This window comes from Bacillus rossius, chromosome 6 (genome assembly GCF_032445375.1).
Source record: "Bacillus rossius redtenbacheri isolate Brsri chromosome 6, Brsri_v3, whole genome shotgun sequence".
Lineage (NCBI taxonomy): Eukaryota > Metazoa > Arthropoda > Insecta > Phasmatodea > Bacillidae > Bacillus > Bacillus rossius.
In genome coordinates, this window is record NC_086334.1 from 43,519,710 (window position 1) to 43,543,077 (window position 23,368).

A 23,368-nucleotide genomic window follows, 5' to 3' on the forward strand; every position below is an offset into this window, starting at 1 on the left:
TGATACACCGTGTCCGTGTGATGCAAGCCAAGTGAACGTGCGGTAAACACTAATATTTAGGATCATTCCTTTAGTGCAGTGTCTTCAACATGCGTATGTTTTCCCGTTGATGTTTTATTTAAACTTTTATGTTGGGGTATTTTTGTGTAATGTTTAAACCAAGGGACCTGCCCTCTCCTGGAATTAAGAAGCCCCTTGCGTAGGGTTCCCGGCCGCGCTTCCAAAATCAAAACTTAGAAACGGGTTTATAAACGTAAACGTCAAAAATATTTTTTATAGAAAACTTTCTGTATATTTTAAAGTTTTCTGCTTATTGCATGCATATAGACCAACAAATGGGCAGTATATAACGTACAAACACCCTATCCATATGACTTGTGTTTGTTAAAAACCACATATCCCCTCCCCCCACCGTCAACCGATATCTTTGGACCCCACTTGCGAATCCTACAGATTTGCGTAACTGATTTAAACTGGTGTTTGATTTTTTTTAAACGAATTTGTGCATTTTCATAAATTGGAGCTTTTTATAGATTCATAACCCCATAATGCCACAAAACATTTGTCGATGACTAGTTTTAGTTAGTGGGTTCTGATTGACCGTTTGTTGTCAGTGTCTGCGCTTGTCAGGGAATCGACTTCGGTACACGCCAGTGTGCGGCATAGGTTGTTCTACCAGTTCGTGTCGTGAGTCGCGTAGCTTTCTCGCAACCCGGTTTCCTGTTTGCTAGGTTCTCCGGAGCGCAAGACAATGTAATATGGTCGCGTTGCTTCTCCGAAACTTGTCCTCAACAACAATTGCTTTCCCAGTAACTTCGAGGTTGTGGAGCGGAACATTGGGGTTAATTGCCGGCTTGGAAATGTTAAAGGTTAGTATACCTGACTTCTGGTTTTGATTCTGGGGTCGTGGGTTGGAGTACTATTCAGGGCTAGCTAGCTGGCAAGCACTCCGCGACTAAGCCCCCTGCCATGAGGCGAGGAGGACTTAGTACATTATTAGTCTCTTAATTAAACACACAGAATTTACGGTACACTCTAAAACTGAATTGGTGTTTTTAAATCACTGAAATCATAGTAACTGAATTCTATGCTGACTGGTTGATAGTGGTTTGTAAATTTTGAAATTTTACTTAATTAAGGTTGTAGACTTTATTGGAAAATTAGTAACAAAAAAAAAAACGCGAATAATTCAGTAAACTTCAGCAACTGAGTTAAACTGTAGAAATCCACTAGTTAAAGTCAGTCAGTTTTACAAATTTTCAATCAAACGTCGTTGATTTGAAGCAGTTTAAAATATTTATTATTATGTAGAGTGTAGTTTCAATTTCGTAGAAGCACTAGGACAATGGAGATTTCGGACGCACCGCCACCGCGTTGAACATGAAGCGAAAGTGACGTGGTGAGAGTTTAGTTTCGAGTAGCGTGTACGCTTCGTGCTGAGACGATGTTCGCTGTCCTGTTCCATAGCGTGGCAGTCATTCTCGACACGCGGGCCTGCTGCTTCCTGCCTCCCCTTCCCCTTATCCGCCATCATCAAACATGCAGAGGATACCAGCCGGACCTGTTGAGGCCGTCCGTCGAGCTTGGTCCGATCGCTGGTAACTCGCTCGATAATATGGTCTGTGCCATGTAACTATTCTCAAATTCGACGGTTTTTAAATGTCGTACCAGTGGTACACAGTTTCCAACTTTCACTTTGTTTACGAACACTGTTTACATATTGAAAGTGGCAGTAGGATACGTAAGCCACTGGTACTACTTTCGAGAACCGTCAAATTGGAGCAACTTGACACCAGGGGCGTAAATTTACATGACTCGTAAGGGGCCCACGAAAATTCGGGCCGGCCCGAGAGTTTTACTCGTGGGCTCAACTGACAAGTTATCTCTGGATAGGGTGCTAGTATGTTATATAATTTTCATATTTTAGTCGAAATGTTTGCAATAAGCAAAAAAACTATAATATATACAGAATGCTTTCCATTAAACATAGTTTTGATGTTTACGTTTATCAATCCCGTTTCAGTCTCGCTTTTGCAAGCGCAGGAGGGCTCCCCACAATAAGGGGCTGCTTATTCCGGGGAAAGGGGGGGGGGGTTCTTCCCCCGGGATCTACACCCATTCTTTCAGCTTTGCGTGATTTTCGTTGATTGATACACAAGAGACAAGCTCGAACCGGCTCGTGTTAATATCTTGATTTTTTTGCATGTTACCGATTCGTTATTCATTTTGTTTGGTCTCATCGACAGCAGTAGAGACGGACACATTACGTAATGATATTGTGGAAGGAACAGGACGAGGTCTTATGTAAAAAAGTACCCCAGCTTTCGGCTGGAACGGGATTCGAAGCCGAGTCCTTTTGAGGGATGCGAGTCAAGTGTCATCACCACCGGCCACCTCGGTGGGTTTACCGATACGTAAAGTTATTACTGTGTGGACGCCGTAAGCGTGCTACCGGCCTTGGGAGGAGGGACACCCCAGCCACTCTCCAGCGGCTGCAGAGTTCCGCACAGTCGCCCAGAACGGTACCGCCAGTGTCCGCGCGGTGGCGCGCGATGACTCACAGCGTGGCTGGTTCGCCTCGCAGTTCGTCACCGTCAGGGCTTGTCGCCGGAGGCCATGCTGCGGGGTTTCAAGTGCGGAAGCAATCCCACGGGCGACGGATCACCAGGAGCTCTATCGCCAGTGCAATGCACTAACATCTGCGCAGTCCGAGCGAAGGAAGACCCACCAATCTAGGTAGGAGGTGGCAACTAGTCGTAACGCGGATTTTTGCTTCTTTCAAAGGTTTCCTAGTTATAAAGCATCTACTTATAAAATAAATGTCTTACGTTTTTGAGGCAACATTAAAATAAACTTTTAGTTCATGGTCAATTTTTTACAGTTTCTTTGAATTTGCGTTAGCTACTTTAAACATATCTCTAGTGGGCAGTCATAACGGATTAAAACAAAATTGTGCGTATAGTTTTCCAGGGAAGGTGTTTTATCTATCGAACGATGCTGATTATTTCAAATAAATTAAAAAGTATATACTATCCAAGCGCTGTTTTAGGCTACGGTTACAATGGATGCGCGTTTTAACGAAAAGAGACACTGATGAGTAATTGTTCGCCAGAACAATCTAACAATGCGAATGAAATGGAAGTGGTTACACTGTCTGCAACCGCCTCTGCAGAACACGCACGAACACGTCAGAACTAGTTGGTCGTTCAAACCAGTTTGATTTTTTCCCATTTAGTTGTAACGTCCACGTGATTGTTGTAGTTTATCAATAGGACGTAACAATGGATGTAGAAAAAATAATTAGTCATGTATTTGAAAAACAAGTATATGCAAGAAAACTTGGTTGACTTACAAGATCTTGAAATAGCATTTTATACTATCCTTCATCGTCTCGTGCAGTCAACATTCCGTTACCATATTCGGTTTTTTCAATACTTATTAATAAATACTTAAATATCGGACTTTAGAGAAAATTTGCAATTCATTTTTTTCAGAACATGCACTCACTGTAACCTTACTCTACCCCAGTTTGGCCAATACTAAAAAATATAATTTACTTAAGTCTCTAAGACTATCCTGTTATGGAAACATTAATTTCTGGTTCGCGGTTAGTTAAACACTTTTGACAAGCCCTAACTTAAAATATGCTTTCAACAGACTTTTATCATTCTGCCTTAGTAATATTGCAGTGGTTCAAATTGCTTATATACTCTTGCGTCAATTGAGGACAATTTGATGCAATTTCTACTGAGAGTTCACGTGGCAATATTCAAGTCCAATTTGATGCTATCACGCAAGGGATTTTTTATAATTATTTTATTTTAGGATTTTTTTTCATAATTTTATTTTGTACATACCCAGCAGATTAATTTGATGTTGGTATGGGAAGTCAGATATTTCGCCTACAAGCTTAACTTACAACACTGCACGTCCCCACCACTTTTACTTTCGTTCCACGGACTATTTAATCGTTTGGTTAACTCTGGAGTACAATGACGCAATGACAACGTACCCTTCAAGAGCAGGCGCGAATAACGTGTAGGTTTAAGTCAGAGAACAGCAGTAGTCTACAAAAAAAAATATCAGCTGGAGGATTCTGAGGGCGTATGTGTATTTGTATGCATAAACTTGTATTTTCTGTCAGAAACTGTTTCTTTTTACTTCTAGAGTTGGTTGTTAACGTGTTAAATCGGGCGTATTTATTTTCAGGGTGAATCATGGCTATGTTTGGTAGTGCATTGTGAGGTGTGTATTGGACCTACCCACGCGGCCCGGGGTGGGGAGGGCAGGCAGTGACGTGACGTCACCCGCGCGCATCGTGAGTCGTGACCCCGACTTCGGCGGTCGTGTCTGGGCCGGGGGGAAGGGAAGGGGAAGCAGCTTTGACCTCTGACCCCTGCAGCGAGCCGTCTGCTCCGAGAAGGGGAAGTGAAGGTAACGGGCGGCTCGTCGCGAGACGAGAAGCGTGAACACACGGTATTGTCTGTCTGCATCCGGGCCCTAGTTCGTGCGTTCTGGGGGCGAACCACAGCTCTCTCTGTTCTTCCGGCGCTCTCAGGCGCTGGAGTTCAGCCGGTCGAGTCGCCGTAGTTAGAGTTACAAACAGTTCGAGTTTTCATTGGCCTCGTACACTCTACCCGGTGTCACGTGAAGCCACGAAGCCAATTTTATTATCTTCTTGCCGGCGTGGGTGGTCTTGGGATCAGCGTGGGTCGTCGTAGGTTCGATTCTCTCTTTCAAGCATGGGTTTGTGTGCCGTCAGACAGATTTTTTTTAAAACTTTGATGAGAGTTTATTAATGTTTGTCAGTTGATCTGTAAAAGCTAATAAATAATGTAACTATGACAACTGACATCGCATGATTATCATGGACGACATAGCCTACGTATATAAGTTACATATATATCCATGTGATATAAACTTCCACTTCGTACTTTTTTTCATTTCTCCCCTCCCCCCCTTTTTTCCCTCTTGCAAGCGGCGCGTCGCTGGGCGTCGCGAAGGGACCATGCATTTTTTTCTTCGCATTTTTCATTAGCTGGAATCAACGAGAACTAGTTCAATTACAAACTCTCGATTTCGTCTTTTAGCATTTCAAACTTATTTATGACTCAGGGACCGTGGTTTGGAGCTTTATTTTAACTTTTGTATTTTATATTGTTGTTGTAGTATAACCCACCGTAGTTTAATAAAGAACCAACTTTTGGTTTCATTCAATTTATGGTAAGTATAATTTTATAAGCCGTCATAAGTTAGTCCAAGGGGTTAGTTTTCTAAACTAATTTTTCATCTGTAATTTTTTATATTTTGCATAGTTTGTAGCACAATCGGGTACTTCAATAAGTTTTATTTAACGGTTTTGAGAATCTTAAGAGCCAATTTATATTTCAATATTGGCACGAATTCAGAGAATACTATCGTGTGTTATACATTTTGAACTAACCATTTTTATATGTGGCCTTTGTTCCAAATATGTTTTAAAATTTTATTTAGGATAACATTCATAAATAAAGAATTATTTTTTCCTAAAACATTAAATTCTTAGATTTCTAGGCTTTATTCAAAACTATATACCATACGGTTGCATGCTCTATGCTGATGCTAGTATTGTAATATTAATTGAACTTTAAGTTTCTCAAAACCAATAAATGCATATGAAATTGGTGTAACCACTTATACAAATTATACCCGTAGGTACGTTATATATTTAAAATAATAAAAAAAAACACGATTTTATAGAAACATTAATTTAGAATTCTACCCGCTTAACGACATAAAAGCCGTGTAATTGCTCAACCTCCCTATATAAAGTGCGTGGTTTGTGGTGTGCGTGAGGCCGGCCGGGGTATCGCGTCGCAGGGTCGATGGCGAAGCGTCAACAAGGCCTCGCCCGGGCGTATTTGGACTCGGCAAACACGGCGACGCCTTCGCCCGCCGTTCTCGTCCACCCGATACCCCAGACCCTGCACTCCGGCGACACCTGCCGGACTCGGGGTCCGCGTATACCTGGGACCCTTCCCCGTCACTGGCGTGGGGGCGCGGAACACTGCCACATCGGAAATATACCATAATGACCGTATTCCTCCTGGCCTCTTCGAAAAAGGTGGATTAGTACCATAACGGAAATCTGCCATAAGTTCAAAGGACGAGACGGAATTCTACAATATTTCCTTATACACTCCATGGAATGAGTACAGCTGCTTTGCTCTCGAAGTAGTGTATAGAATACGTCGTTCGGTAGCACTGTTAACCCCCTAGCTGTTTCTTAGGTTAACAAAAGTCTCTGAATTACGATAGCATTTATTGTACAACCTTTAGTCAAAAAACTAATTTAATTAATCAGAATTATCACATAGTAAGTAATGACTAGAGACCTGCAAAATTCGCGGATTCATTTCGTGATATGCTACAATTCAAATAATTATACCTTAGCACTGCTTCTGCAATTGGTTCACTGTTATTCTGGAGTAATGAGGGCCAATTAGAGACCCTCGCTCAAAGAAGTGTCGAATCACAGACACTCGGTCGAGACGACTCACAAGTCAGCAGCCAATTTACAGGTGGCATTTGCCCGAGTGTGTAGAGTGTAGTAGAGTCTATCCTGGAGGTCATTGAATCAGGTCATTGAATCCGCGAATTTTGCAGGTCTCTAGTAATGACATTAAACTTGGTGTCCTACTTTAAGACCTTCGAGTTATATTGGATGCCAAGGTTTTTTTCACCAACATGTAGATAATACTACTAGGACTAGCAACACATGAAGATCTTTAGGTCTTATTAAATTTAAAATTTTCTCTGCAGAAAAAGTTCTTAAATTAATATTAAAAAATTTCAGGCATTTAAATATTTATATACATTCCTATATAACCTATTTGCATTTTCTATTTATTAGACGTTCGATCAGTGATGCACTGTTTATTATAAACATTTTATTACCATTTTTGTTGGTTCAGACATAATGACTCGGTTTGGATTAAGAATTCCAACTTGCAATTACAGAATTAGTGACACTTTTAAAACCATTAGTAACTATAAAAAGTGTAGAAAAAAATATAACTCCTTTTGCATAATCTGCAAATATTCATTGGTAAAACTTTTGTAATCTGCATATTTATTTTGTATACACCATTTTAGTTTCGATTTAAGATTTTTCTGAAAACCAAAGTAACCAAATGGTTAACTGAACTTTTGTGTGTTGTTTCGTGTTTCGCGTATTGATGTCTATCAGTGTATGTCTTGTGTTTTTGTTGTTATTTTATGTCATAATTCGTTTATAGGTGCTGTAAGGCACACAAAACTGAATTTCAATTTGATCTGACAGTTTTAATGAAGCAGGATAATATGCTACGCATAGTAATATTTTTATATAATTATAAAATAAAATAAAAATACTTAAATTTCAGCAGAGTTTATTTTTGAAAGACTCAAATACTGTCAAAAGCCCATCAACATTCGATGTACGGGCCTATGTCTCCCCTTGAGCGCCTGTGCTGCTTGCCCTGTGCCAACATACTACACTACACAAAAATATTTCCCTCGCATTTCAGCATCTTAAAAACACATTTTGTAGACTTGTGTTCATTCACCCTAATATTGAAAACATTACATTAGAAAATCCTTGAATATTTGCGTTTGATTTGCACTCATTAAATAATGATCTACAATTACTTCAATTATTCCAGTGCGCAAATATGTAAATTCAGTGAAGCTAGTTACATTACAATTTTACGAATAAGGCAGTTCTCCTCATTCCGTAGAATGTATAAGAAATTTTGGCAGAATGGAATACTAGGTACCACATGTATTTTTTTAAATCGTCGTAATAAAAATATGGATATGATTTGTTATTGCAACTATCACCGTCTGAAGCACTATCTGTAAGCTTTAAAGTTAACCTGAGAAACAGCTAGAGCTACCGAGTATTCTATACACTACTTCGAGGACAATGCTGCTGTACTCATTCCATGGAGGGTGTAAGAAAATATGGCAGAATTCCGTCTCGTTCTTTGGACTTATGGCAGATTTCCGTTATGGTACTTTTCCGCCTTTTTCGAAGAGGCCAGGCGGAATATTGCCATTATGGTAGTCTTCCGTCGACCCCACTGTCGCAACCTTACTTCTCTGCCAGCAACCTGTGAACCTGTGAACAAACATGACGCGATGCTTTTCAAGTGACAGTTGGGAAACGGCTGCAATTATTAGTATTGCTTTTGAAAACTGTCAAATTTGAGATAAGTTTCTCAACACAGACTAACTTAATTTTTTTTCTCTAATTCAGTTGGTCCCCCCCCCCCCCCCATTTGTAACCATAGTAAAAAATTGTTTATTTCACACAAGAGAAAAGAGGAATAACCGATGCCACTCAATTTGTACGATGCCAGGAAATCTGTTAGAAAATCCTATGTTCCACGAAGATCCTTGATTTCTTCATATTTTACCTGTAAATTAAAGTGTATACTGGTGTTTTAAAATTTTAAATGCTGTAAATAGTTATGTTTGTTCGGAAATTTAAAAGCTTTCTTCAGAGATAGTCGATAGAAAAAAGTCGAGGAAGTATCGCGAATTTAGTTGGATGGCAAGGCATCGTCATTAACTGCCAACAAAAAGTGCCAAATCGGAAGCGTACGCAGAAAATGTTTTTTTTTATCGAGGGTACGGGAATGAAAAAACTATTTTTACAGCTTTTTGTTTTAAAAATTATTTTCATTTGGGATTACTAGATATTTTTTTAGGCTCTGGCTCATCTCCCTTCCCTGCGTACGCCCTTGTGCTCAATTATCTCTGGAATGCGACGCGGGGCGTGGACTCGACACGTGGCGTGAGGCGGCTCCGCTCTTCAAGCGCGCTGCGCATGCGCAGTGGCCCGCCCTTGTTTATTTGCGCGGCCGGCGGCGCCGCTATTTTCGGTGTTTTTGCTCCCGCGTCTCCTGACACTGCCCTGCGCGGGAAACTCGCTCGTTCTCGCCCGACGACACGCCGGACTTATGGCCGTCTCATTCACATTGTTTAATGTGGGCTCAACTTTTCAATATCCACAATTAAAACAAATATGTCTGCCAACCTTTCAGTACTCTCCAGAGATGTGTGACATTTAACCTCGGTTACAAGCAGGGGCGCAACAACTAAATTTCCAAAAGGGGGGGGGGGGGGCAATATACCTATTTATAAAGAATCATCAATCCTCCCTATTGAAGCGGGGGGTCCAGGGGTCCTCCCCCGGGAAAATTTGTATTTCAAGGTGGAAAATGGTGCTATTTAAGCAGTTTTATTATCTAAAAATTGATTACACAGCACTTTCTTTGCCCCCGTTTGCCCCCACTTCAAGGTTTCAGAGAGGGGGGGGGGGATACCCTTGTCCTCCCCCCCCCCTGTTGTTGCGCCCCTGGTTACAAGCATATTCATGTGTACTCATGTTGCAATACACTTATAATACGAAACTCGGACACGAATAAATATACGAAATTTGTGTTTTTAACTTAATTTCTGGACGCGAGTAAGACGTAGTTTCCGCACCCACCGCTAGAATTTGCTGCTGGAGCAGCTATCGAATCATTTGATTAGTGGACCGAAATTTAAAGTATGTCCGATAAAAGTGAAAAAAAAAAGCCCGAAAAAATACGCAACCCCGGCTTTGTATCTGATTTTCGACAATGAATTTTTATTAAAATACTGCCTAGTTAAAAAATAACTAAAAAGTTGATACTATACTGTCAACTTTTGACTTTGTTAATTTTATTTCTCGCCATCCGCCGCAGGTGGCAGCACTGTGGTTACACATCTGCTGGGGTTGCTAAATATCTGACGTCAAATACTAAAGAGGTTGAGTCTGTAAGGTGTCAGGGTGTCCACATTCTGGAAAGTCAGATAAATTTCAGGAAAGATGAAATTTTTCAGGGAATTAACTTGAAATCGAGTAAATTCATAGAAATTCCACAGTGATAGTGATTTTACGGGGAAATTTCACGCTCCAGTCTGCCACCACCCAAAAGAGCATTTTTTTTTAATGGGTCATACAACCTATTAAACGGCGAATGCAATGTTCTGTAAAATATACAAAATAATTAAGAAAGTAGAGCAAGAGAAATACGCCATCTCTGGGAATGGTAGCACAGATTTTCTTTATTTCTTTCAAAAATTTGCAAAATGGGTAAATTATTAAAACAAAAAATAGTCAGGGGAGTTAGAATTTTTGGTCAGGAAAATGTGAGGGCATTTTTATTACAGATTTGTGTGGACACACTGGGTGGAGCGGTAGAGTTAATCTAGGGTGAAAAATCTTTGGGTCGGTTTAGTCGCAAGAACCTCGAGACCGACAAGAATTTCATGGCTCGCCATCGCCGATCGTTGTAGTTTCAACGGTGTTACTGGAGGTAGGCTGTGGAGGGCCTCGAACAGCGAAGGTCCCTTGGTGTCACACATGGACGCAACTCTGTTCTGAGCTACGGGAAGCTGAGAGGGTTCTACACCCTACACTAAGGTTGAACTCCCACGACTTCACCTCCAGCAGACGGGAATGTGAACAGCGTGGCATTGAACTGGCAGTCTCCCAGGTGTACCAGGGGACCAGTTGCTGGTATCCGAGACACCAGTGGTATAGTAATCCAAAACTTCTTGCGCCTGTTTTGTTAGCGTGTTCCTTTGTGTGTCTGTGAGACGTGACAGTTTCGATGTATACGAAGTTATACGAATAAGTTTTTATTCCTTAAGCTCTGCTTTCATATTGATTTATTCTTTATTTTTAAGGGATATTATATAATTAATATGAAAATAGCAGTTTTTTAAACTTATTTCCTGGGGTTACTAATTTTTGGCTGATGCTGTTTTTAAAAAATACAGACCTCTTCTTCATTTATGTTCCTCCCGTCGCGGGAATAGTATTGACTGATAACTATACTAAGAGCGACAGTCTTGGCTTACGGGTTGAAGCCACGTTCTAGTGAAGTTGTTACCGACGTTTCGTTGCACCTTATATCCATCATCACCAAGGTGACGATAATGCTGTTGATGCTGACTGTAAGGTGCACCAAAACGTAGATGACTGAAGCACCGTGATGTGGCTTCAACCGGAAAGCCAGGACGGTCATGACAACGTTCACGGAAGGAAGCCTGGGATCATATCTCCAATTTGCGGTCGTGTTGTAAATGAAACAAGATCCGAGCGAGTGCGCGAATAAAATATGTTCGTGGCCTCCACATCCAGGATTCACCCCGGGTTTCTATCGTTGAACCTTGCGGCGCGTAGGTAACATGCCGCCCCGGCCGTTGACAACCGAGGTCGCCGCCCGATGAAACTGCAGCGGTCAACGTAACAGCGAAATAACAGCGGGATGTCGTCATGCCCGCGAATGAAGCTGGTGATGTCACGACGACAGTTCCCGGCGACTCGGGTCGCCAGCGCACAGATAGCTGACTCCGCGCTTTCCTAATGTGGCTCTTGTGTCAGAGTTGGATCCTGGGTTGTAGAGGGGGGAGGGAAACTTGATCATTTCTCCTCCTTTGGAGCACTGATGAAGTAAGTATTCCTGTAAACGTTCCGTCATAATTGAGGTCATTTAATTTCCTCAGTAACGTGTACAATTAGGACAGTACACACGCTTCAGATACTTTTGGTGACAGTTGCATATAACCTATACACACATGTATAATACATACATATATGATAATATTATATATAAATTGCCCCCCTCCCCCAAATTCCTTTTCAAACGGCTTCATCAGTTTCTGGTCGCTGCCATCGTCATCCAAGACTTTGTACAGCTTTTTCTCGCGGTTATTTATGATCACTTATAAATCCCTTTTGTTGTATGCTGTGTACTCATTGCCATCTTTATTTCGTCACGGCCTGACGCAGTAGGTGTCTGCAAGGATCGGCGTTTCTGATTTCACTTTGATTGTGGGCTTAAGTAACACCTTGAGGGCATGAGTGTTTTTTAGAATTACTTCTATTTGCAATCCTCCTCCTTCCCTTCACTAAACCTTCCAGCGTAAAGCAGGGACGTTTATATGCTCTAAAATAAAATTATACTACTTGACGTCTGCGAATTGGGTACCCTGAGAAATTAGCTGTTTATTTAAGGTGGCAAATTTTACTGCAGAAATGTCTTCATTGGCTACTGTCACATTTCAGCTTCTCTCCCGGTCGCCAGTGATTCGCTGGGACGTGTAAAATAACCCGTGATCCAATGACAAGAAAAATTAAAGTATAGAAACAGTTGCATTATACATTGTCGTCTAACAGTAACACGAATTTTGTTGGTCTCTTAATGATTGGGATAGGTGTATTGGTAGACAGCCTAGCCTTAGTCAAAGAGTTGGAAAAGCAAGATGATGATGCCGCGGCAGTATTTTGGTAAGTTAAATCAATGCACACATTTTCGTTCTGTTGACGTGAATAGTGTATTCGACGGTCGCGATGTCGTGATCGAGTGCGGTGACTCAGATTAAAGGAAAGGGCCTGCTACCCAAGCGATCATGAGCTCATCAACCCAACTGTAGCCCGGCATGAGTGCGTCATCGTCATGACATAAGGAAAATAGAGGCGATGCATGGTGAGCATTCGTCTAGGTATAGAAGGCACACGTGTTGCAGTGGGCGCAGGTCGTCTGGTATGAAGTCACTCGCGAGAATGCGCTGCGGTCGGCGTCGCGCTAATGTTCTTGGAATCCACCATCGGTGACAGCTGGGTCGAGCTGGCGACAATTCTGCGTTAATTTTTAACCAAGAAACCCTGCTCTGAACCAGTTGTACCTATTCTGTATCACGTCACTTGTCTCAAATTTGACAGTTATCAAAGTCGTTGCAATGGTCTACGTGTCTTCTGCCAACGTTGTTCTGTCAAAAAAAAGTGTTTGGAAAAAAATCTTCATGTATTTGGCAGTATTCTAAAACAAACATCATGTGATGCTTTGCAAATTATATTTGGGCTATCGGTACCACTTTTGAGAAACTCTAAATTTAAGAGAAGTAGCACAACACATACTATAAAACTGTGCGCGCAAACAAGTTAAATCACACATTCTGATGACTCAACTACATTTTTTACGGTTGATTTTTTGGTGTAAATCAAAGCGAGTAGTTTTGAATATGTATCTTATTAGTGCTAAATTCGGAGAAAACGTGGCGGATTGGCTGCTAGAGAGTACAGGTGCATGTTTACCGTACACACCAGGGTGCGTCTGCGGCCAACGATTGTTTCTACATTTTTTACAGTGTGACTAACCTCTATAATACGTTGACAACTAAAACAAAAAAGTTGGAATTGTTTATATGAATTCTACTCAAGACAATTTTTATACTCAGATAGTATAATGTTTCAGTATTTGTGACCTTTTTACGCGAAGATCAAAGCCTAGTGCAGTGAATACCATCACTGTGGTGTTGCCGTATTTGTTTACGTTGCTGCAGTTCTGATGTTCATTAATGTTCAATTATCAATAACAGCAATAACCAAGTTTCGATCAAACATTACGTATTTGCTTGCAACACCTGCAATCGTAAACTGGCGAAGAGTGAGCGGTTTGACAGTAAAACTCATGTATGGTCTTGTTAGTTGTGCTGCATGTGTGAGAGGCACCAGGCCAATACTTTACCGGTAATAGTAATTTTTGCAGTGGTCTCCGAATAAATTTATAAGCACCTCAGTCGTTAATGGCGCGATAGGGGCGATCGCCCTCCCCCCCCCTTCCCGATGATCCATATTACTAAAAATAATTGGATACATAGTAAAAACACTTTTTTAAGGCGTAAAAATCGCGTTAAAAAGTTAAGGGGTTAAGGGAGTATAATTTTTCCAAATTTTTCGAAACCCCTTACCCCGCCCCTTTCAAAGTTGGGTCCGCCCCTGCCCCTCCCTCCTTGTCACCTCAGTAACGAGTGTGTCTGCGGGGTTCGCGTCATCTCCCCGGGAAGCGGTCCCGCCAGCCGCATCGCCTGGACTGCCGCCCGTGGCGCAGTGCCTCTCCGACCGCCGGATCGTGACTAACTGCGCCGGCCGGCCAGTGATTCGCGGTTTCCGCGGCCGGGGTTACGTAATCGCCCCTCGTTGTCCCGCGCCCCAGCTGACATCAGTGGCCCGCCGCCCCGCCCCGCCCGGGCGAGTGCTGTCCTCGGCACAGCGCCAGCTGGGGGGCGGGGTGAGTCGAGGCGATGGCGTCATCAGCGTAACGAGTGGGGCGCTCAATGGGGGAGAGGAGTGGAGTGGTTTGCATTATAGTACACATTGTTACACATTATTATACCTCTCTAACTGCGAAGTTTCACTTCTAACGATCGTCGTCACGTACCCATTTGTGTGTGTTTTTTATAACTATTTCGGAAATTTATTTTGGGATGAGACTCTGTGTATTAAAAGTATACTTTTAAAATGTAATAAAGCAAGCTGACCAGTTAATTTCGAGAAAAAAAGCCTTTGAAAATTTAGGAACAATTTATAAACAAGTTAATTTTAACTTTTGTGAACGGCGCGGTGGCTAGGTGGTAACGTACTGGTTTGCTACCCAGATCTTCGGGTTTCGATACTTGTCTGAAAGAAAATTATTTTTAGTAATTATTATTCTCTTAAATTAATTCGTCAGTGTACAAATATTAATAATTTAAGTATAAATCAATTTTTATGTATTAGATAATATTTTATTTTAAAATTACAGTTAAAGTTCAATATTTAAAATATAAAATAATCACGGGTATGATAATAGTTTTTATATTTAATTAAAAAGTCGAATTCTTTTAAATAAATTGTATTAATTATTTGGTTTGTAAACAATAACATGGTTTTATTATAAAAAAAACATCGCAAACAAAAATTTGTTTATCATCCTGCACAATTAATAAAATATGATTGTTTGCACGAACAAGGTTGTTGAAGTAGATCTTTTTAAAAAACAAACTTCATTCATTCAAGAATAAACTGGCACTTTTGTTCAGAGTTTGCAGAGAAACAAGAATTATCAAACTGTAGAACATTTTTTTTTACAAAAGTGGTGTAAACTAAATCATTCTACTAAAACATTCTTTTCAATATAAACCATATAAACTTATAGAAATGCAATTGCTAAAGTCAGTTCAAAACCGGATTCAACATAATATTTTGTAACAATTTAGATGGAATATTTTTAGTTACATTTTACTGAATAGTCATTATAATATTACTAATAACTATTATTTTTATACCTACCATTAAATATTATGTTATATTATATTTAAATAATAATTATTTGTAAACAGTAGATCATTAAAAAAAATTATATATTTATAGATATTCACCATCAGCGAGAATCGAAACCCGAGAGTCTGGGCAGCAATTAAATACATTATCATCTAGGCCTCTGCTCAGTTGGCTAGAGTTAAATTTAAATAGCTGATACATTTTTCTTAGATCTTCAAGGTTTTTCTCTCGTGATTGACTGGCCAGTGCATTTATTGAACTGTGGTTGCCCACGTATCAAAATATAATACATGGATTTTCAGACTTTCGAAGAATTCACAAAGCTTTTTCATATGATTTATTAATTACTGCAAATCTACTTCAATCGTTACACAAGTTGCCTATGCAATCCTTATGGGTACCAGTTTTATTTCAAAATATATTTTTCAGAAAATCAAATTGCGATTCTGCCATGCTGCAAATATGTTTTGTAGAATTCATAAGCACATACGAAAAAGTTTTAGTGAAAACTTAGTATTAAAAACACCAACCGTCTCGTCGACTTTCAACCGAACAAGCATTCGAATGAGCCGCTGACCTCATTCGCTTTCAAGTGGTCTTGGCTCTCCTCATCCAGCAGTCAAATCAGCCGCCGAAAGAAGTGTCTGCCGTGCAGTTTCTATTAAAAAAGCCTTTCGGTGAGTGGATAACCGTCGAAAGACGACTTCGAATTTGACGAAGAATGAAGCGCCGATTTATCTACCACGCATAGTGAGAGCAAATGGCGAGTGCCAGACTAATTAAGGCCACGGTGTACACTAGCTGTATTAGTTAAATTGAGTCATCTATCACATACGTTGCCCGCACACGCAGCCCAAATTACTGAAGATATGGCCAAGTAGCGGCCGCAGATGACCTCGCTAGTGTCAGACCCAACCATAAAACCGAGCAAGGTGTTGCAACGTTAAAACGTTGGACGTGCTTTCCAGAGGTCCTGGGTTATATCTAGAGACCCGGAAAATTCGCGGGTTCATTAGGTGTTATGCTAAAATTCAAATAATTATACCTTAGTGCTGCTTCTGTCATTGGTTCACTGTTAATATGGAGGACTGAGGGCCAATTAGAGACCCTGACTCATAGAAGTGTCGAATCACAGGCCACCCAGTCGAAACGACTCACAAGTCAGCAACCAATGAACAGTTGGCATTTGCCCGAGTGTGTAGATGATATTGGAGTCTATCCTGGAGGTCATTGAACCCGCGAATTTTCCGGGTCTCTAGTTATATCCTCGGTTCATCCTTCAGGATCTCAACTTTCCACGTTTGCCCCGAAATAACTCCAGGCAGACGCTGAAATGGTTCTTTACTGTAGGCCATGACCGACTCGTTCCCCTTTTTGGGTGACTTGTATAGTGTCCGTCCGTCTCTACTAACCTCGTAGTCGATTACATACTTTATGCAACCATAAGATGATCAGTACGACGTCTTTCACAGCGGCGTTGGTCAATAGACGCATTGGCCACCCCTTGCAATTCCGCATAGCCAATAAACGACCGAGCAGGCTAACATGCAAGATTCTGCCCTTCTTTTGATGCAGTTGTATTCAGTCCTCTATTGGCTGTCTGGTAACCACAAAACTTCTGGTGGCGACATACGAAGACAAATTTCCAGTCGTTGCTGTGGCAAGTTCGTATCCCGGCACTGTTCGGTGAATGGCGAACCATGCTGCTGGAGTGGTGGTTATCGCTAGAGATCCGGAAATTTCGCGGATTCTTCTGGCCTCAGGATATAATTCAAAGTTATATGTGTGCTCTACCCATGTTTACTTTCCATTGGTTGATTTCTTAGCGAGAACATTTTTATTCTTGTTATTTGGCACTACCTGATTCTCTTACTTCTCTCCCAGCTGGGCATCATTGGCTCACCGTCGTAGAGGGGCGTGTCCAGATAACTGCGGTCCAATCATGAACACAGTGCGAGATTGTGAAGGTTTGCATTCTAGCTTGCGACTAAACGAATCCGCGAAATTTCCGGGTCTCTAGTTATCACATAGGCGGTGATTTTTTTCTTCTGTTTTCTATCTTAGACGTGGTACTATTAGAACGTTGGCAAAGTAGTTATTTCAAAAAGGTCCTTGCGATGACGTGTATTTTGCCCAACGCACTTCAAACCCTGAACTCCTCAAGGCCCGAGATAGCCCGAAGTCCCGTACAACTAGTGTTTTCCTGTTTGGTGGAGGAACACGGAGCGCGTCGTCAGCGATATTTGCGGGTCGTGACGGGACGAGCCACGGCCTTGGTGCGACACGCCAAGGAGGCGAGTTGCGGGTCTGTGGTGCGCCAGTGTTGCCAACCGCTGGCCGCACGCAGCCGCTGTTCTCCGCCGTCCAGACTGTCCCCGTCTGCCCAGGACTGTACGTGGTTTACACCTCTGGCAGCGAGCCAGGCGTTGGCGGCCGGCGGATAGTCACGAGCTTCATCTTCTAAATATGAAGCTGTTAAGACGACTGCAAAGCCAGTGGGATCTCGCTGAAAAGCTAAAAAAACTACTCCGTGCGCATTCAAACTGAAGCAGTTTCAAACAGTTTTTCAGTGAAATTACACTGGTTCACAGAAGTTTTTAACAGTTTCATATTTAGAATGTGTGGTCGCATGAGCCACATCGGAGCAAGTGACTGACGTGGACGCGTTTGGACCACATGTGATGTGCACAGGTGTTGGCTGGATCGCAGTGAGATGGATGTTCGCTCGCTTGAAAATCCACGCACACCCAACTAGGGAAGAGCTGTGTGTTTATATCATAATTCATTGCGTAGAGACATGCAAAATTCGCGGATTCATTTCGCGATAGGCTAGCATCAAAACAACTATACCTTCGTACCGCTTCTGCGATTGGCCCACATTTTATCCGGGGAACTGTGAGCCAATGGGGAACACTAAACCAAGAAATTGCCGAATTACGGACAGCCTAGTTGAGACGTCTCACGCGTCAGTAGCCAATGGACAGGTGTCATTTCCGCGAGTATTTGAAGGACTGTGGAGTCTATCCTAGAGGTCAACGAATCCGCGAATTTTCCAGGTCTGTATAAATCATTGGCCATCATGTTCTCTTGTATTGCACCGCTCATTCTCGGTTCTAGACGAAACCCCCATGGCCATTCCTGGAACACTTGTTGATGGGGATTAGGATTAGAATTGTTAAGTTATTCTAGAATTGTAAACTAAAAACAGCACATTTAATGGCGCAACATCCACAAAAATTTCCAAGGAGTGTTATAATAAATGTTGAATGTTCTGGTGGCTGGGAAAAAACTGAATGCATTTTCCTACCATCCAACTCTGATCTGTTTGTGTACATTTGTTTTATTTTTTGTGAAGTGATAGTGATAGACCAGTGGTAGGGCCTATGGCATTAGCGTGAACGCCAAACTATAATTTCAGTGCACCTTAAAGACACGGTTGTGTTGTTCCTCGTTACCTCTGCCGTATGCAGTGTTGACTTTCACTTGGCTTAAGTAAAAATAAAGGATAAAGGCTTACCTATTATGAAATAATAACATTATTGCATTTAACTAAGTAAATAAAATATGTTAATATATATTTTCTTCAAGCACAATTTTTATAATCCAGTAATATGTTATAAAAATAAAATATTTTTCAGTAACGAGGTTTGAACCACGTCAAAAGATCTGATCCGAACTCTTCAACCACGCGCTCTACCACTGCGCTACCAAGACAGTTATGACTGTGGAAGGATACTCTAAATATTATTAATATTGTAATGCCAGTTTTTTACGTATTTTTAAATATGTAATCACTTCTTTCTATGACTATTTTAATTTACCAAATAGTTTCACTATCATAAAGTTTCACTTGGCGCACCAATACGCTTGGTATGTTTCCTAATGTTTGCAAACGTGACTATATACGGGTTTATGTTGTAACACGTATATATTACGATTTTGGCTAAGACTTCGGGTATGAAAACTTACCCAGAGCCAGAACCCTTGGAAGGGGGCTTGAAATGTTACCTACACGAGAGCAGACGCGCGAACAGAAAAAAAGGCATGAAAACCGTTAAGGAAATGGGTATCGTGTGGGGCTGGCTTAAAGGTGGGTTTACGATTGAAAATTAAGCATTAAGACATAGTCGTGTACTTACCATATGACTCTATGTAAACTAGTGGAATGGTTTATGATTGTCGTGTGTGATTTTTGACGGGTCGCGTGTTAACCATATGATGACTTAAGACTTAACAGAAATGGTTATATTTTATATTTTTCGTTAAGACTTAAGGGAAGCGACCAATCACAACAAACCGGAACCTTTCAGCCGGAAGTTTATGTCTTGGTATTGTACCGAGCGAGGCAGTATATATGTAATTTGTAATCATCATCCATTTCGAAAAATAGATATCCCATTTGTCAATAACCTATTTCAAACCTGCTTCTCCATTTCGAACAATGGCCGACCATGTGTTTTGTGCTGTGATTGGTTGCAATTAACGACTTATATGTCAATCATAAACTGGAAAATGTAGTTTTGACTTAATCGTGTGCTCGATGTTAAGTTACAATTCTTAAGGAAATCAATCGTAAACCCATCTTGACGCCGCGCCGGGGTCGCGAGGTTAGCGCAACATGGGGTGGTTGTAAGGGTACAGCCCAGCAGTGCAGTGCAGTAACGCGAGGCCGGTTGGCGTGTTGCAGGTGAGCAGGCGCCATGCCAGAGGAGAGCAAGGTCCCCGAGGTGGAGGCGGCCGCGGAGGCCCACAACGGGCCCGCGTCGCCGTCGCCGTCCAAGAAGGAGGCGGCCAGCAAGGGCAAGACTGTGCTGGCGAGGGTCACCCTGCTCGACGGCACGCTGCTCGACATCAACATCGACGTGAGTACCTCTCTCTCTCTCTCTCTCTCTCTCTCTCTCTCTCTCTCTCACTCTCTCTCTTTCTCTCTCTCTCTCTCTCTCTCTCTCTCCCCCCCCCTCTTCTCTCGTCGGCAGGGTCACGGAACACACAGTTACAAAAATATTGTTTTGAATGTTTTGAAGTTAGGTTTCATTAGTAAGGCTATTAAAATTAATCTGTCATTATGGCTGAATTCAGTATTACTGAATAAATTACGATAAATCACTAGAGACCTGCCAAATTCGCGGATTCATTCGGTGATAGGCTAGAATTCAAACACATATACCTCTTAAATAATTTTGCTATTGGCTTAATGTTCATCTGGACGAATCTCAACCAGTTATAAACCCTCAACCAAAGAAGGATCGAATCACAGACAAACCAGCTGAGACGACTTACAAGTCGGCAGCCAATGAACTTGCGTATATTTGCCCGAGTGTACAGGGGTATGTGCAGTCTATCCTGAAGGCCATCGAAACCGCGAATTTTGCAGGTCTCTATAAATAACTGAACATATCTGAAATCAAATTTACATGACTACTAAAAATACCTCAGAAATATCTGAAACAGTCGGCGGTGCATCACTTGTAACCTGTCGAAAAAAGTTATCTGAAAGTCAATTTTTGTCATAACAGTCTTTATTTGCCTAAGACCTTCCAGAGGATTCGTTAGTCTTAGGAATGACAAAAAAATATCAGCCTTGCTTCACATTTTCTACTGGCCTTTCTTTTTTGCAATGGAAGCCTCGCTGTGTCGCAATTAAATTTTTTACAATACTTAGTTAACATTGTAAAGTAGAGATAGCGCAACGTTTATCATACTATGGAGGGACTATAAATTGTTAGCCTAGATATATTCGACCCCATATCTCCTAATCTCCTTTGGCACGCAACAGGAATAACACTGGAAAGTCTGGGTAGGTCAGAGGGGAGGGGTTTCTCTGTCATCCTTCAGGTGTATCGTCAGTTGCTGTCTTTAACGAGAGGCTTGTGTGTGGAGGCCGTAACATTATAAAACAACGTTTACGACCAGTTGAACATACACACTTGCTTAGTTTATGGTCAAGAATTCAACCCAAAGTACTCCATTTATGGGTCTCAACTCAACTGTGTATTAATAACCTACGATACTTTTTTTTTATAAATGTATACATATGACTAAAAATTTAAATAACAAGAACACTGTCGACCGGTACTCAGTCACATTGAGCTTCGTCGTCGCTTGGAACTCCACGAAATCTTACGTTTCAAGTGGGCACGGTACGTTCTTCACGATTGCGGATTAATGCTGTTTAAATTGGTTCTTTTTGTTAGTCCATAGCGTTTGCTGTCGCACACAGTTCATATCTGCGTCTCCGTCGTAGACGAAAGCCGTTAGACGGTAGCCGAGAGTCGGTCGTGCGGAGAAGTTGCAATTGGGGTCCGAGTCGCGTCTTCCTGCAGTTCGGTCGCGGTCTAGTTGCGCGCCGACGACGCCGCGACGTCTTCCTGGCCGTCCACCAGGTGGAGCGTGGCGCGGTCCGCGCGCTCTTTGGCCGGATCAGTGAAGCTCGGCAGATACATGCCGCACGTTGCCTCGTAGACACAAATAAGCGTGAGCGCTTTTCGCACCTCAGATTATAATATCGATTCCTGCTGCCTTGAAATTTTGTAATCGAACTCCTCAAAACTCTGATGTTCTGGAGTGTGAGATTCAGCAATTCTAGTGTCAGCGTTACGTGTAATTAAGTTGGGAATTTAAGTTGTTGAAATGACAATTTATCTACTATTTTGTTTTGTAGTTGGTATATATAATTTGGTTCTGTTATGTTTGGTTTTTGTCTCATGTTTTTTGATATGTGTGTTTTGTTTTTTTTTTTTTGGTTTTAACGAACAAGGTAGAGAAATGGTAGTGTGACAGTATGTGTGCGGTAATAAAGTATTCAGATAAAGAATTAAAGGAATCATGTTATTATTACTTTCACTAAACTGCTACCAGCTTAAGTGTTATCATAAGTTTACCTATTTCGATACTTTTTTTTCGCTCTGACAACAGGTTAAATATTACAATCTTATATTATTTCTGTTCCCCACTAACGTTATGGAACATAAGTAACAGTCAGCAGGCGACATCAGGGTGCAAATTGGGAGTTAGCGTGTACACCCAGCTGCTTAAATTAAGACCCTGATCCAAAAACCAAAACAACAAGTTTAAGCACTTTATAATTACTTAAAATGAATTAAAAAGCGAGCGAGCTAGAGAATATAAAACAATCAACTAAGTCGATATCAATTCCGATTGTTCAGCCAATACAAAACATAATAAAATCCGGGGATTCCCCGACCGCATTGTTCTTGTGTTACCACTGGTAAAAATAATTTGATTATGAGTTAACATTTTGAAAAACGAGGTGTTGTTGGACAGAAATATATTGTATTATTAGTTAATATTACGTACGTTTTTTTTCTCAACTCGAAGAAATTTTAAATTAAAAAATTTAAATTATCAAATGTGTAGATCGATAATACGTATCGACGATAACACTAGTAGGTAGTGCGTTGTTCTATGGTTAGAGACCCGGAAAATTCGCGGGTTCATTTCGTGTTATGCTAAAATTCAAATAATTGTACCTTAGTGCTGCTTCTGGCATTGGTTCATTGTTAATCTGGAGGACTGAGGGCCAATTAGAGACCCTCACTCATAGAAGTGTCGAATCACAGGCCACCCAGTCGAGACGACTCACAAGTCAGCAGCCAATGAACAGTTGGCATTTGCCCGAGTGTGTAGAGGATATTGGCGTCTAGCCTGGAGGTCATTGAACCCGCGAATTGTCCGGGTCTCTATCTATGGTCAGTGTATTGTTACTCTAGAGTCAGTGTATTACCTACTCTGTATTTAAATACTTACGTGAAAATTTCAAGTTAAATTATTTTTTTTTTCAAGTCGACAAAAAAAGTAGGCATTGTCTAAAACTGCTTTGATTTGTACTCCGAAAGTCGTCAGATGAGTCGCTAAATAATTTTTGTTTAGAAAACTTTTTTTTGTCGCTAAGACTTAAGCAAAAGTCGTCATTTCTAGCGAAAACGTGGCTCAATTGGCAACACTGCTGCCTGGCGGCTCGCGCTCCTCCCGTCGACCTCGAGAGCCGGGCCGCCGGGCGTCACATGACTGGTTGTGTCTCGTGGCGCGCGCCGGGCCCCGTCGACGTCACGCCAGGCGCTGTGAAAAAAAGAACATAAAATTATAAATATTTATCGTGTTTATTGTGACGCTTAAATTCAACATCTAAAATCTGCAAGATTGACTCGTGCTACATCTGTCACTAGATCAGTAGTGCTCGGACAC

General features: G+C 41.4%; 1 protein-coding gene across 3 annotated transcripts in view; it reads left to right on the forward strand.

Moving 5' to 3' along the window:
* LOC134533103 (protein 4.1 homolog) overlaps positions 1-23,368 on the forward strand; it is a 203,699-nt gene that overhangs the window by 81,965 nt on the left and 98,366 nt on the right. For all 3 annotated transcript variants that reach the window (XM_063370352.1, XM_063370351.1, XM_063370350.1), the window contains exon 2: positions 19,851-20,025. In XM_063370352.1, coding sequence (XP_063226422.1) covers positions 19,864-20,025 — 162 coding nt within the window. In that variant the 5' untranslated portion in view covers positions 19,851-19,863. The remainder of the gene's footprint in view (positions 1-19,850; positions 20,026-23,368) is intronic.